Source organism: Gavialis gangeticus, unplaced genomic scaffold (assembly GCF_001723915.1).
Source record: "Gavialis gangeticus isolate Ggan-Ray unplaced genomic scaffold, GavGan_comp1, whole genome shotgun sequence".
NCBI classification, from domain to species: Eukaryota; Metazoa; Chordata; order Crocodylia; family Gavialidae; genus Gavialis; species Gavialis gangeticus.
This window is the reverse complement of record NW_017729025.1, coordinates 86,055,491-86,068,949: the sequence shown is the minus strand read 5'-3', so window position 1 is coordinate 86,068,949 and position 13,459 is coordinate 86,055,491. Positions and strand designations below refer to the sequence as shown.

Below are 13,459 nucleotides of genomic sequence, written 5' to 3'. Positions count from 1 at the left end.
ACATACACACATTCTCTCTCTCTGGCCCAGGCAGAGAGCACATGACCCCCAGCAGCAAATCACCTTGTCTGCTACTCCCAGCCCCAAGCAGCCAGCTTTGGAATGAGGAAGAACAGCAAAAAACCCAGAGACTTCGCTCTTATTTAAAAAACCCGGCCATATGCAGCACAGGGGACCAAAAAAGAGGACATGTCCAGGAAAACCCAGCCGTATGGTAACCCTAGCACCGAGAACTGCAGAATGTAGACTGTGCAACACTGAAGCATGGATCCAAGCACTGATAGCCTATCATTAATGCTGACCAGTATTTTTCATTATAAGACCTTCTTTCCAGGAGCTTATAAAACTTTAACAAACTTTAATCATTTAGGCTCAAATTTTCCATGGTGGGCAATTACCTGAGATTGATTTTTGGGGAGGGGGTTGGGAGGGGGAGGTGGGGAAAGAGGCATTTCAATAAAAAGGTACGGTCCTTTCTAGGACCAAGGTTAAAAAAAAATACATATTTTGCCCATATTAGACATTGAAGATGTTTCTTTGAAACTCTATCACTGCCCTGCTGAGGACCAAAGACTAGAAATTTGACAGGAGTGACTGATGTACTAGGGAGAAGTTATTTGCTGTCTTCAGAAAATCTGCCTAACAATAGTCAAGTTACAAGCCTCTGAAAGATGATAGTCTGCACATACCAAACAGAAACTTCCTCAGTTTCATCAACTAAAATCTGAAAATTCTGTCCTCTCTGACTCTTTCAAGAATTAATGTTGACCACACCGTGCATGTGCCATCTCTATGAAATGACTGAACATGCTCCAGCCCAGAGCTAGGGAGGCAAAGTCAAACTTTCCCTGCAATTGCTGCTCCCAGCTGCTGTTGGGAAGGGTTATACCCAGTTCTGAAAATGACCATTTGGAGCCTGTTTCTCTGATTAGGTCAAACAATGTGAAAGCAGAAACCATGTCATTCAAATGAGAGGGAATAAGAACTAGGTTAGTGGAGGAAATCAAGTAGATTAGGAAACGATGCTGAATAAGAGTGGGCCTGGTGGTGACTGGAGGAAGTAGGAAATGGAAGTAAAGATGGGGACTACGAAATAATGGAGAGGTAACAGATGGAGGATGGGAAATGGATCTGAAAAGGATCTGGGACGCAGGAGAAGGACTAGCACTAATTTTGCAAAAGGACTAGGAAAAGAAGGCAGTAATGGGGGTATGACTGAGATGAGATAAGGAGCTTGTAAGGACTGGGAGACAATGGGAGAAGAGGGAAAGAAGCAGATTAGATAAGTAAATTGGAAGGGGAGACAAGGATGAGAGTCCTGAGGTGGGGAGACTGAGACTGGGTTGGCAGGTAGAATGGGACAGGGATGAGAAGCCTAGAGGCAGGGAAGAGATAAACCCAGGAAAAACACAGACATTACAGCACATTCCCACTGCAGTATATTCTCCTCAGAGCCTGGAACGGTACTGAAGTTCATGTATCAATTAGAAAGAACATTAAGGTTGCGAAGTCAAAAGCTCAAAAGTTAAAATGTCAGGTTACATAACCCCCTTCCCCCTTTAATAAGGCCCCTCAGGCACAGAGTTTATTATGCAGTCTTAACATTACAAGGATACAGAAAAAAACGCTGTACCAGCAAGTTAAAAGCTGCACAGAATCAGGGACAGAAGATTTCTTTAAGATATAAGAATCAAAAATGAGTCCAGTTCACGCTGACCTTATTCACAGTTATGTATATAATATATGCTTAGAATGTGACTGTTGAGTACATTCAATAAAATCAAAATACATGCAAAAAATATAAGTGGGGGGGTCTCACCTCATTGACTCGGGGCTTGTTAATAATGTTTTTGGCATTTGAGGCATATCTCAAGGTACTCATGGTCTCATTGTAGCTGGAGCTGGCAGGAGAGATAGCTATAGATGAAGAACAAACACTGATTTAAAGAGATTCCTTAAAAAAAATAAAAACAGTAAATTTATTTTAAAATATATCTTTTATATTTCATACCACAGAAGTGAGGTAATTTTCTGTACAATGCAGATCACCAGATGTAAAGCCAACAGAAACATGAACTCACTGGCAACCATGATAGTCTTGGAGTTACCCCCCAGGCTGTCCTTCAGAAGCCAGGTGAGGATGGAGTCGCGGTATGGAATGTAAGCCTGCCTCCTGGTTCCACTGACGCTGCCTGTAGTGTGACTACCCATGGGGCTGCTGTCCCCTTCACTGGTTATGCTGTTTATACTCTGGCAGCTACTGAACATCTGCGAATTCTGTGCTAGAAAACAAACATACAACAGACAGCATGTGAAAGGGGTTATCTTCAATGGGCTCAGAGAGGAATCTCTTGTCTTCTCTGGTTGGTGTATCCTTATTCTCTCACTTCTGTATCCTAACTGACTGAGGTAACAAAGGCAATTTTAATTTTGCACTTTACACCATTGCGCTAGCTGCCCTCTAATACCAACAGGTCAAAAACATTATCAGTTCCTTAGCTGAAGGAGCTCTTTTCAACTCCTCATTCTAACTCTAGACATACTTTAAATACAGTCTCTCCAATGATGGGAATTTATGCGCTGCTGCCTCTTAAAGTAACAATATTATTACACATACCTAAGGTGGAGATGACAATTCCAAGAGTAACCAATGACTTGTTAATGTTGGCACCTTCTGTAATCCGATCTTTACAGTAACTGGGATCAGCTCTTTCACTAAAACACATCACAGGAAATAACACAGAAACACATATGCAATACCGTATGAAAATACTCAGTTTTTAAAAAAATGCCTGATGTGAGAGAGTCTGAACAATGCAGAATTGTCCTGAGACACAAGAATAGAGGAATTTTAGGTTTTTAAGAAAATAAAATGTGATTTGAATGTTTTATATTTTGTCACTCATTTTTAAAAGGAGCAGTAATGCTAGTTTTTCAGTGTGCTTTATCATAAAGAAGGTCATGCTATTATTGCCCGTTCACTGGCACAAACTGCTGCTAGGTACTCACTAACCAAAATGTAAAATTAAGGGTACATCCTTGCAGAAGATAGCACCATCAGATTGATCCTGGGCAAGAAAACTGTCATACATCACTCAATTTTATGGGAAAAATTTGACCTAACCAACATCATTTCATTCAAATGCATAGCCCATGTCTGAGCATCAGACTAGCACACCCTCAGATGTTATGAATGATTATGCATTGTCAGATACACATTTGAGAATGGAAAGTGTTGCCTCAGCAGCTGTTTCATAACAACTTGCGACAGCTACCAGAGCTACATGGACCTCAGTCATTTAAGTGCAGAAAGCAGCTGAGATGATGACAGGGCAATGTGGTTAGTGATAGGGGAATGTACCACACAAAGTCTTTTAATCTTATTGCATTCTGCTACCTTGTTTAGCACTGAGCACCAAGCTACCAATTTTTCTCCCTTCCATGCTATGCAATAACTGGGAAGAACAATGGTCTTGGTTCAACCTTTTCACATACAATTTTGGTAAATCTTTTCCTATAATTGGAACAGCCTTTCAACAGGAATAGTGCGGTCAAACAACCTCACTTGTGAGACTAAGATCAATAAGTCTATGAAACAAATTACATGATGTGGTTGCCTGCAACAGTAGGGGACTGGACCCAGTGACCCAAGAGGTCCCTTCCAGTCTTGTGCTCTTATATTGGTCTAATAATATCTAACTCCCAACACAGGAAGATACATGATAGAGCAATAATTTTAGCTTCACATTTTTCCTTTCCTACAGAGAAGCCAGATTTAACATTATTATAATGAGGTTTTTTAATATTTAATTTCCCTTTTAAAAAAAATCATCAGTCATCTTTGCATGGAAAACAGCAGCTAACATTTTAGCAGAGCTCTTGTTCCCCCTGGTACAGTATTACCTGCCTGCAAGGTCCACTAAATTGATCTTGCTTGCAATTTCAGAAGGGAGATTATTCTCCAGGATAGCCTGAAGGGAAAAATATGTATCAAAATATGATTCAGTTTAGTACAACAGACTACACATTTTTTATTGAGGAACTGTATTTCTGGAAATTCCACTGACTTGCTATGTGACCTTAAGCCATAGAGTATGTGCATCCCATCAATTCAACAGCTGTCTTAACTTGCATGCAAAACTTTCTATTACACTGATTTTTCTTGAAGAAACTTCCCTGTCAGTGACTGCGTGAAAATAGCTTCTCACAAACCTCACAAAGTCACTTTGTACTAGCGTATTCCAAGGTTCTTTTGTGAAACTGCTAAAAAAATCCTCCCGTTCTAAGATTACAGGATGGCAGAAGCTTGAAATAGAAAAGGTCTACTAGCTCACTGAGACCATTTCTTGCCAGTGAAGAATATAGTCCCCCCAAAGAAATGATGTATCACACCAGATACAACATAATAAGTGCCAAGATGTTAAGGAGGTAAGCACATTAGGAAATGCCAGAAAAACAAAATCCTTCAGTAGGCATTAAACTTACGCTGTTCTTGATCTCACAATCCTAACCAGTAAATAGTAACAATAGGTCACAAAATGTTATGAAACTGTAAAACACATTTCCACACACAGGTTTTAAAAATTCTCTTGGGGACAGTGCTGCTTTTTGATTGTCATTTTTCAACCTAAAATTTTCCTTTAGCAGCGAGTCTTTAGTTTAATCTCTTAATGACAAACTGGCACTAGGGAACAAGCATGTGAGGTGGCATATGAAGTGGAACAAATATGCAATGTGATCCACAGGAAATAGGTAGCAGGAAATAGGTTCCATTGTTATTACTAAAAGTAGCACAGAATGGTGACTGCAAAACTGGGCAAGTCTGCTGAACACTGTTTTTTGGAATGGAAAAGATAAGGCAGTTGGAATTTTTTAGCTAACCTGAGTGTAGTGGATAGTGAAGATGGCATGGGATCTGCTGCTGGCATCATGAATATGCGTAGCTGCTGTGATTCTACAAACAAAAATGCAAGGAAAATAAGTTCACTTGGGACAGTTTAGGTCTCTGTATTCAGAAAGAGTGCAAATAAGAAATGGAACTGATTAGTGAAGGCTAGAACTTAAGTACTGCAAATTTAAAAAAAACAGCAGACCAAACTCTTGGACCTGACCAAACTGTGCTTTGGTATGGGGGTCTGCAAATGTGGAGGACAAAAGTAAATTAAAGCTAGGTTTGAACTCTGGTGGTCCTCAGAATAGTCTAGAAACATATTAAAAAGTTATAGGAAGAAAATTTGGGGTCTTAAAGAAAAGCAAAATACAGCTTGAAAGTTTAACCAGTGAAGAAAATGTCACATCCCAACTTTCCTTCAACATTCTGGGGCCAGGGCTTTTGCCCCCATCCTGGCCTTTTGGCAGGGCCAGAAAACTGCACGATAGTATGAGCTTTATGCAACTGTTGGATGCATCTGTCTAATAGAACAATGTTACTCAGACTTGTGTATGCATAACTCTGGGAGTAGGTGGTGAACTTTTAGAAGATACACAAGAGGAAGGAAAGGGAAAACAGAAGGGGAAAAGGAGGAACAGAATAAAGTTTAAAAATAAAGAAAATCTCTGTAGGCTCTTTAAGGTTGTTGGAGAAGTTACTGTGTTATTGCAATGACAAGATGTTACTGTTTTTATTATCCATAACATGCAATCGTAAAGGTACACAGCAATATAACAAACATAAACAGAGAGCAGGATGCAACTTACAGAATGGGGGTCAGAAAATCACTGATTCAGGACCTGTTTGGGTACCTATCTCAGTTGCAGAAACAGAAGTGCAAGGAAACTATATTTAGTTCATTATATTCAAAGAAAGTTGAGATGAATAATGTAATGCATTAATTTATTACAGTTACATGTGCTTCTCCCCAGTCTTACATCATGGATACACCATAAAGTTGAGTTTCTCTGTCCATTTGTTCTCTCCTCATTACTCATGTTCAGGCTTTGAATCCAAAGATCCATAACTAAGCCGGATGACCCAAGATTGCTGTAGTTTGCAAGAGGTCTAGGATGCATGAGAGGGCTTTAGTGGAACAAAAAATGGGGCTCCAACTGCTGCTGCTTTTTTGCATAGTCCAGAGCTTTCAGTTTCCTTTCCAGTTAATGCCAACCTTTGTAACCATAAGGCCATGTGCTGGCAGACTGCCAGATAGCAGAAGGGGGCCTTTTTCTGTACCAAACTGACTGGTTCAGTCTTTCTTATTGTTCAGTCATGTCTAAGAGTCATATTTTACTTTAGGTGGGTATCAGCCAGTTCCCACATCCACTGCTTCATCACATTAAGGGCTTGTCTTTCATACAAAAATTTCCCATTGCTGACAATGGATAACAGCTATGTGGGCAATGCTGAACACACCAGAGCATCACTTCAGCCACACCTGAGGCTCATAACAGGCACTGCCACTGGCAATTTCTGTGATGCAATCAAAGCTTATAGCACTTTTTTTGTTGTGCCACTGACAACTAGAGGGTCATGGTAGTGATGGACAAGAAAGAGTGCACTGGATAGGAGTCAGCATGGCTTTCATTGAATTGATGAGTGTAAGTCACACTGACTGTGGGAACTGCAGTCTGCCTGTGGCTTCCTGCCCTTTACAACTAGCAAAAAGCCTCCACAAACCACCTGGCCATACAATGCCAAGAGTTACAACTGACCTAGTGCACCAATAACATAAACGGGAAGAAAATGCTCCTTCAAATCTTGCAGGAGGATGGCAACTGGTTAGGAGAAAGGAAAATTAAGGAACTAAAAGCAGAAGAAGAGAAGAGACAAAAAGGTCCTCATGGTTCTTGGGTAAGCACAAATAAGGATTGAAGAGCCCTACAAATTGGCTAAGGACAGACATTCAAAAAGCCTGAGCCTGAATTGATTCGATCTTTGCAGGTTAGTGTAACCTGGCTAGGCTAAACCAGTTTGTAAATCGTACAGACATCCCTTCTGGACTGAAGAAATGCAGACACATGCCTGCAGTGGCTCAGGCTAGAAGCTGGGGGGCCGGCGGCATGCTACAGCAGCCTTCCCTTTCATTCCACAATGCTGTGCTGCAGGGGAGGGCGTGGCCAGGACCTGGCAGGATGCTCTGATTAGGGAGCAGTTCCCTCTTTTGCTATTGATAACAGAGCATCTAGGCCATGTGCAGGTGAAACAAGAGGCATGTTTGCATGCATGACACTTTAAAGCGGGCTAAATGCTTTTGCACTGCTTTAATGGTGTTGCTGTTTGCATGCCCTGGTGTCATAATGTGCATCAATTCCAGCTGCTGTAGGAAATTTGGTGGCGTAATGCACCTTAAATGACTTGGCAAACAGCAAACTAAAACTCCTTTGAGGAGTTTTAATTTGCTGCCTCTACAGCAGTAGAGCGAAGCACTGGGCTCTGTGCAGCTCCACAGCTCTGCAGGAAGCCCTGCAGACAGCCTGACAGCAGCCCAGGAAAGCAGCTCCACCCAAGAAAAGCGGCGAGCCCAATCTCCCCCTTCCCCATCCCTGGAGCCTGCCTGAGCTGCACGGGGATGCAGTGCTTCCCTCCATAGCTGCAGTGCCACCTGGGACCACCCAAGCCAGGTGCCTGCAGGTGACTGCCGCCTGGGGGGGCGCTGCAGCTGCTGCAGAGGGAAGCACAAGCCCCCCTCCGCCACAGCCCAGGGAATGCTCTACCCTTTGGCAGCTCGCCCTCCCCTCCACACCTGAGAGGCAGGCACGTCATCGGGGTGTGTGCATGACATGGTGGTTTAATCAGCCCTAAATTGAAGCAGTGTTTTTCTAAAATCCACTGCTTTAATTTAGGGCCCCTATTTCGTCTACACATGCCTCTAGTTACACAGCAGGGTGTTACACAGGGAGTTGTTTATTTATCAGCCCATCAAACATAACAAAGCCTCTCTCATTAGTTCAAACTCTTCTTAAACAACTTTTTTCAAGGAAGGAACAGAGGGACATTACCAGCGACCTGTTGATTAGCTCCAAAAAGCCCTAAGCTGATACTGTTCTGTCTGCCTTTGTGCTGTCTCCCACAGCACAGACCATAGCCAGCATGTGGTCTGTGGTGGTGGGGTGGGGCGAGCAGGAGGAAGCCAGGCAGACCCTGCTGTGGCTGCAGTCTCAGCTGGAGCTCCAGTGAGGGAGCAGAGGGGCAGGGCCAGCCCTGCTGGCCTGGAACAGAGAGCAGAGCCCCCCCACCCAGGGTTGCAAAGCATCTAGGATGCTGGGGGACTCTGGTTTAAGTTAAACCACAAAGGGGTCCGGGACAGATATTGCATAAACCAGTTTGACCCAAATCAGTTAATTCTGATACTACATTCAACCAGGTTTATCTCAAATTGGTTTAAGCCATTTTCAAACTGGTTTATGTATGCTGAATATCTGTTCTGTTACAGGTTTAAACCAATTTCTGATCACTTAAACTGGTTTGTGTGTAATGTCTGTCCCTAGCCATGGGGACAAAAGAAAAGAGGGAAAGTACCTCAAGGTGTTGGCATGGCAGGCAAAAGAGGAAGAGGGAAAAGGGCAGTACAGGTTTCTAATACGTCTCCTACAACACAAGGCAGTACTGGAGGGGAAGGAGACATTGTCTTGGCAACTCTTATTGTGTGTGTGAATTTTTGTGGGAGGATGTTCATGCTAGATTATTTGCATAAGGCACATAGAATGCTCTTTATTATTTTTTAATGTCCTACTGTCATTATTTAGGTTTTTGTTTGCTTTGTTTTTCTTGGTGGGAACACCGTGTTTTTGGAAGTTTGTAAGTTGTGGTTTTTATACAAATATCACAGACCAAATTTAGCACGTGGTACATAATAAACATGTTAGCAACTAAAACAAGAAACAATTATATAGTACAAATTGTATAATTAAATTTTAGAACTAACAATTGTAACTCCTTTGAACATACTTAATAATATTTATAATATTAAATGTTCTGTAGAATAGTTTATGAAAATAATGACTTGTTAATGATTTGATGTCAAATATTTATCTAGAAATCGATTAAACAACCTACTTTTGTGCACAATACAAATTAATGCTGTGGTTTGTACAAGACACAATGAGCAAGGTACCAGCTCCTACATTTTTTCTACAACTTTTATTTGTATTTCAGTGGTGGTGAGCACATACTCTAATTGCAGAAACACAAAACTACAGAACCATTGGGAAAGGGACTTTCAATATACATCCAGTCCAACCCCCAACAGTAATGCAAGATGCACTTTTCTTACAAACCAGCTTCCACATCAACATTTCAATAATTAAAAAAATTGCTATAATTTCCCCTGCTTAATTTACTTTTCTCCAGACTAAGTATATTTAGTTCTCTCAACCTTTCCTCATCAGCTTGCATACCAAGCCTTTATTGTCTCTGTTACTTACCTGTAGATTTTCTGCAGTGACTCTGCGGCTATCCTAAAATGCAGTGCCCAGCACCGGACAGGATACTATAGCTGAGCCTAAGCAGTGTTATGTAGAGTGGTATTATTACTTCCCAAGTCTTCTACACAAAAATTTTGTTGAATGGAGTTCAAATGTGCATTTCCTTTTTTGGCAACATAACACTGACAACTCAGGTAGAGTCTGTCATGCACCATAACCCCCAGAACCTTCTTGACAGTACTACTACCTATATAATTATTTCTCTTTCTGTATTTGTGCATTCAGTTTTGCTTCTCAAACTGTAGCACCTAATACCTGTTTCTTTTTTAATTGAATTCTGTTGCCAATCATCCAGTTCTATAATTTATTAAGATCTTTTTGAATTCTAATTCTGTCCTTGAGAACATCTGCAAGCTCTTCCAAAACTTGTCAGTAAGCTTTCTATTCCTTGTATTCAAATCATTAATACAACAGTTTAGTATATAAAATAACATTTTGTTACTGAACTATTTAGTAGTTTGATTATGAAATTATATCGAATGATCACAAGTGCTGAGTGGTAAAACTAAAATGCACTGCATATAACTTGCCTCAGTGTTGATGCAGCTTTTCTTTAGTTTGTTTGTTATACACACATTGCATAAAATGTGTCCAGTGTCCTTGGTATTTTACCTCCCTTTTCTCCCTCAATGGTAACAGTTTAAATTTACATCAATACTGAAACCGTGATCAGCATCTTCAGGCTTCTCCTTTCCATTTACCTTCCTTTCCCCTGTTGTGAGGGTACCCAAGGCTGCCAATAGAAACAGAAATCACTGACTAACAACAACTCTCTCTCCTTCTCTCTCAGGGTTACTGGTCTGGCTACGGTGCGACTTTCTTAAAGCCATCTTATAGTACCTGTGCACTATATGTTGCATAACATTTGTTAAATGTTTGTAAAATATATTTGTCATAAAATTGTTTGTTTACTAGCAGCTAGTGGGTATTTATGAAATACAAAAAAGAAAATGTATGCATTAGAATCAGACAGGAAATGTACGTGAGTCACTGGTAACTTTATGCTGGGTGGTGGCCCTTTGGTTGGATCCAGGCCCATTTAGCTTTAATGATGCATTGGCTGTACAAAGATAAAGTGGGAATATTAATCATCACTTTCTGCTGCACCTCTTCCAAAAATTAAAACCGTGTATAGGGAGAAAAGATCAATGATTCTCATCTTCATTCTATGAATCCTAGGTGAAGTACATGGTACCCACATAAGACTTAGGATTTACTGAACTCTGAACTAAACTTTCAAAATGGAACTTAAATGGCTAGAGCTGGTCTGCATGAAGGCAACATTACACCTTAAATTGATAAAAATATTTTAGCCAAAATTTCAGAAAGTATTGGGAACGAATAACACATTTTTATGCCCCTAGAGTTTTGCAAATTAACTTTTGTTCAGACCTGTGCTTTTGGCTAGGGACAGACATTCAAAATGCCTAAGCCTGAATTGATTCAACCTTTACAGGTTAGTGTAACCTGACTAAGCTGAACTGGTTTGTAACTGGACAGACATTCTCCCTGGACTGAGGAAATTCAGGCACATGCTTGCAGTGCCCCAGGCTAAAAGCCAGGGGGCTCTAGAGCAGCCCTCCCTTCCCTTCTACAGTGCTGAGCTGAAGCGGGGTATGTGGCCATGCCTCAGCAGAAGCTCTGAGTAGGGAGGTCTGCCTGCAATGTCCCAGGTTTTTCCCCACTGGCTGCTCAAGGGATGGGAGTGTAGCCAGACCCCAGCCCCTGCTAGCACTCTGAGGCAAGGTAGGGGTGTGCAGTGCATGCATCTGCTGATGATATGGAGCTTTTCAATCTCTCTCCCTGCTTCTCTATACTGTCTGCAGCAAATTGACAGGCAAGCAAGCCAACAGGGGGATGATAATAGTGTTTATAATCCCATCACCAAAGAATAGCCTCTCTCCATTAGTTGAAACTCTTCTTACACAGCTTACCAGCTAACCTGTTGATTAGCTCCTAAGTGGTCACTGTTCAGTCTGCCTGTCCCAGTGAAACTGGGGAGACACACACACAGACACCTCTTGGCATTAGCTAGCATACCACATGCCTAGGGTCTGTGGGGCTGGGATCTGTGCTGTGGGAGATGGGAGGGAGGAAGGAAGGGGGGTGGATTCCTGCTTAAGCAGCAAGCAGCGAGGTGGTGGGTAGGGCAGGGGAAGCCAGGCAGACCCTGTTGTGCCTGCAGCCTCTACCAGGGCTCCAGCCAGGGAGCAGGTGGGAGGGGCTAGCTCTACTATGGAGCAAAGAGCCCAGCCCAGAGAGCATGCCGAGATGCTGGGGGAGTCTGGTTTATCTTAAACCAGCAAGGGGTCTGGGACATATTGCTTAAACCGATTTGACCCAAATCAATTAAGTCTGATACTACATTCAACCAGGTTTATCTCAAACCGGTTTCAGCCATTTTGAAACTGGATTATGTGCACAGAACATCTATTCTGTTATAAGTTTAAACCAGTTTCTGATCATTAAACTGGTTTGTGTGTAATGCCTGTCTCTAGCTTTTATGTCTATTTCTTGTGGAGGTTATGCACTGTTGCACAAGCGTTTCAAGTTCTTCTTTGTGCCAGTCCCGAGAGGTTATGAATTGTTACAGCTCCCAGCTGCAGAATAGGGCACCAAAGACTAGAAATCTCTGGTATGCTAGTCAGGAATGGGGCTGCCATATACATAAACTCCAACATTTACTCCTGTATCAGACAGACAGATGCCTTAATGACTGATCTGTGCACATTATCATAATCTAAGAGGCCCCTGTCAAAATATGTCCCCTGAAGAACTTAACCCAACACATTTTTTTAAGCTGCTGCCCTTTTGAAATGTTCCCTTTTGGAAACGGCTTCAAATGTACATGTGTCTAAAACCTCAGGATACAATCAGTTTTGTTGCAATGCAAATATCTTTTCTGTGGGCCTCTGTAACCACTATTTAGGGCTATACGATGCTATGCAGTATTTACCATACAGTGTTTGGGAGACTTGAAGTCCTCTCTTAGATAAATTATTCTTCATTTCTGATTAAATTTAAGAAAACATTTTCAACTGTGTCAGAGAAACCAATAATTGTACCATCAACATTGGGAAAAATAGGAGAAACAGAGTTTATTTTTATTTTTAAATACCTCTTAGCTATTCCTTCTTCCAGAAGTCCTACAACTTGTTTGTAGTCTGTAACTAAATGCTGAGACAAACCTGTTGGAAATTTTAAAAAACAGAAAAAAAAATCAAAACCAGATTTTATTCAGGAAACTTTGTTTAATTCTTATCTCTTGATTTTTCTACTCAGTGAAAGTCAGGAGGCTACAAACATTCTATTTAAGACTCAGGGATGGTCCACCCATAGTTTTTCAATCAGCATAACTCTTTTGATTAGGGAGTTGATTTTTTAAGCCAAAATAATTATACCAGTATAACCTCTACTTTGGAAGCAGTTGCAAAGAGCTTTTATCTCCGTACAGTTTAGTCTCCTTCTCATGCAAGAATAAGCTATAATGGTATAAATGCTGTTGCAGTGATATTACTACATTTACACAAGAAAGATTTTGTCCCTTTAATTATGCCAGTACATCCTTTTTGCAGATAAGCCCTTACACCTGCAGCTTTTACAAATGGAAGGTACTGAAAATGAGTAAGAATGACAATGCCCTCCATTGGGAGTTTCCAAGTACATACTTATTTAGCTAAATACCATGTTCTAAAACTGCCACATTTACCAGTAAACTGTACACGGACTTTAAAAGCCTTATACCTCCATAAAATATACTCTGGTTATGATCCTAGAGATAATATTAATGTAGCTGCCCACAAAAAAAAAAGAGGAGGAAGCCCTCTTGATAATACAGGAAATACTGCATTGCAGAGTTGATGGTAATAGGTCAGTACTGAAACTGATGTGGCCCCACTGGAGGGCAGTATGCTTCTATGCTTTTTGTTACTAGCAGATTATAAAATGTGAATTATAGCAAGAATGCTTAGCTGACTTCAGTGGACCTGTACTCAGGATTAATTGATGCTGTACTATTACTATGTCTATTTATTACATG

At 41.1% G+C, this 13,459-nt stretch overlaps 1 protein-coding gene across 1 annotated transcript in view; it reads right to left on the bottom strand.

Moving 5' to 3' along the window:
- Window positions 1–13,459, bottom strand: part of STARD9 (StAR related lipid transfer domain containing 9) — a 259,017-nt gene that overhangs the window by 96,976 nt on the left and 148,582 nt on the right. Inside the window, exons 8-13 of the mRNA XM_019519085.1 lie at window positions 12,539–12,608; window positions 4,882–4,954; window positions 3,904–3,971; window positions 2,618–2,715; window positions 2,082–2,282; window positions 1,820–1,917 (exon numbers count right to left, since the gene is read on the bottom strand). Of these exons, the coding sequence (XP_019374630.1) occupies window positions 1,820–1,917; window positions 2,082–2,282; window positions 2,618–2,715; window positions 3,904–3,971; window positions 4,882–4,954; window positions 12,539–12,608 (608 nt within the window). The remainder of the gene's footprint in view (window positions 1–1,819; window positions 1,918–2,081; window positions 2,283–2,617; window positions 2,716–3,903; window positions 3,972–4,881; window positions 4,955–12,538; window positions 12,609–13,459) is intronic.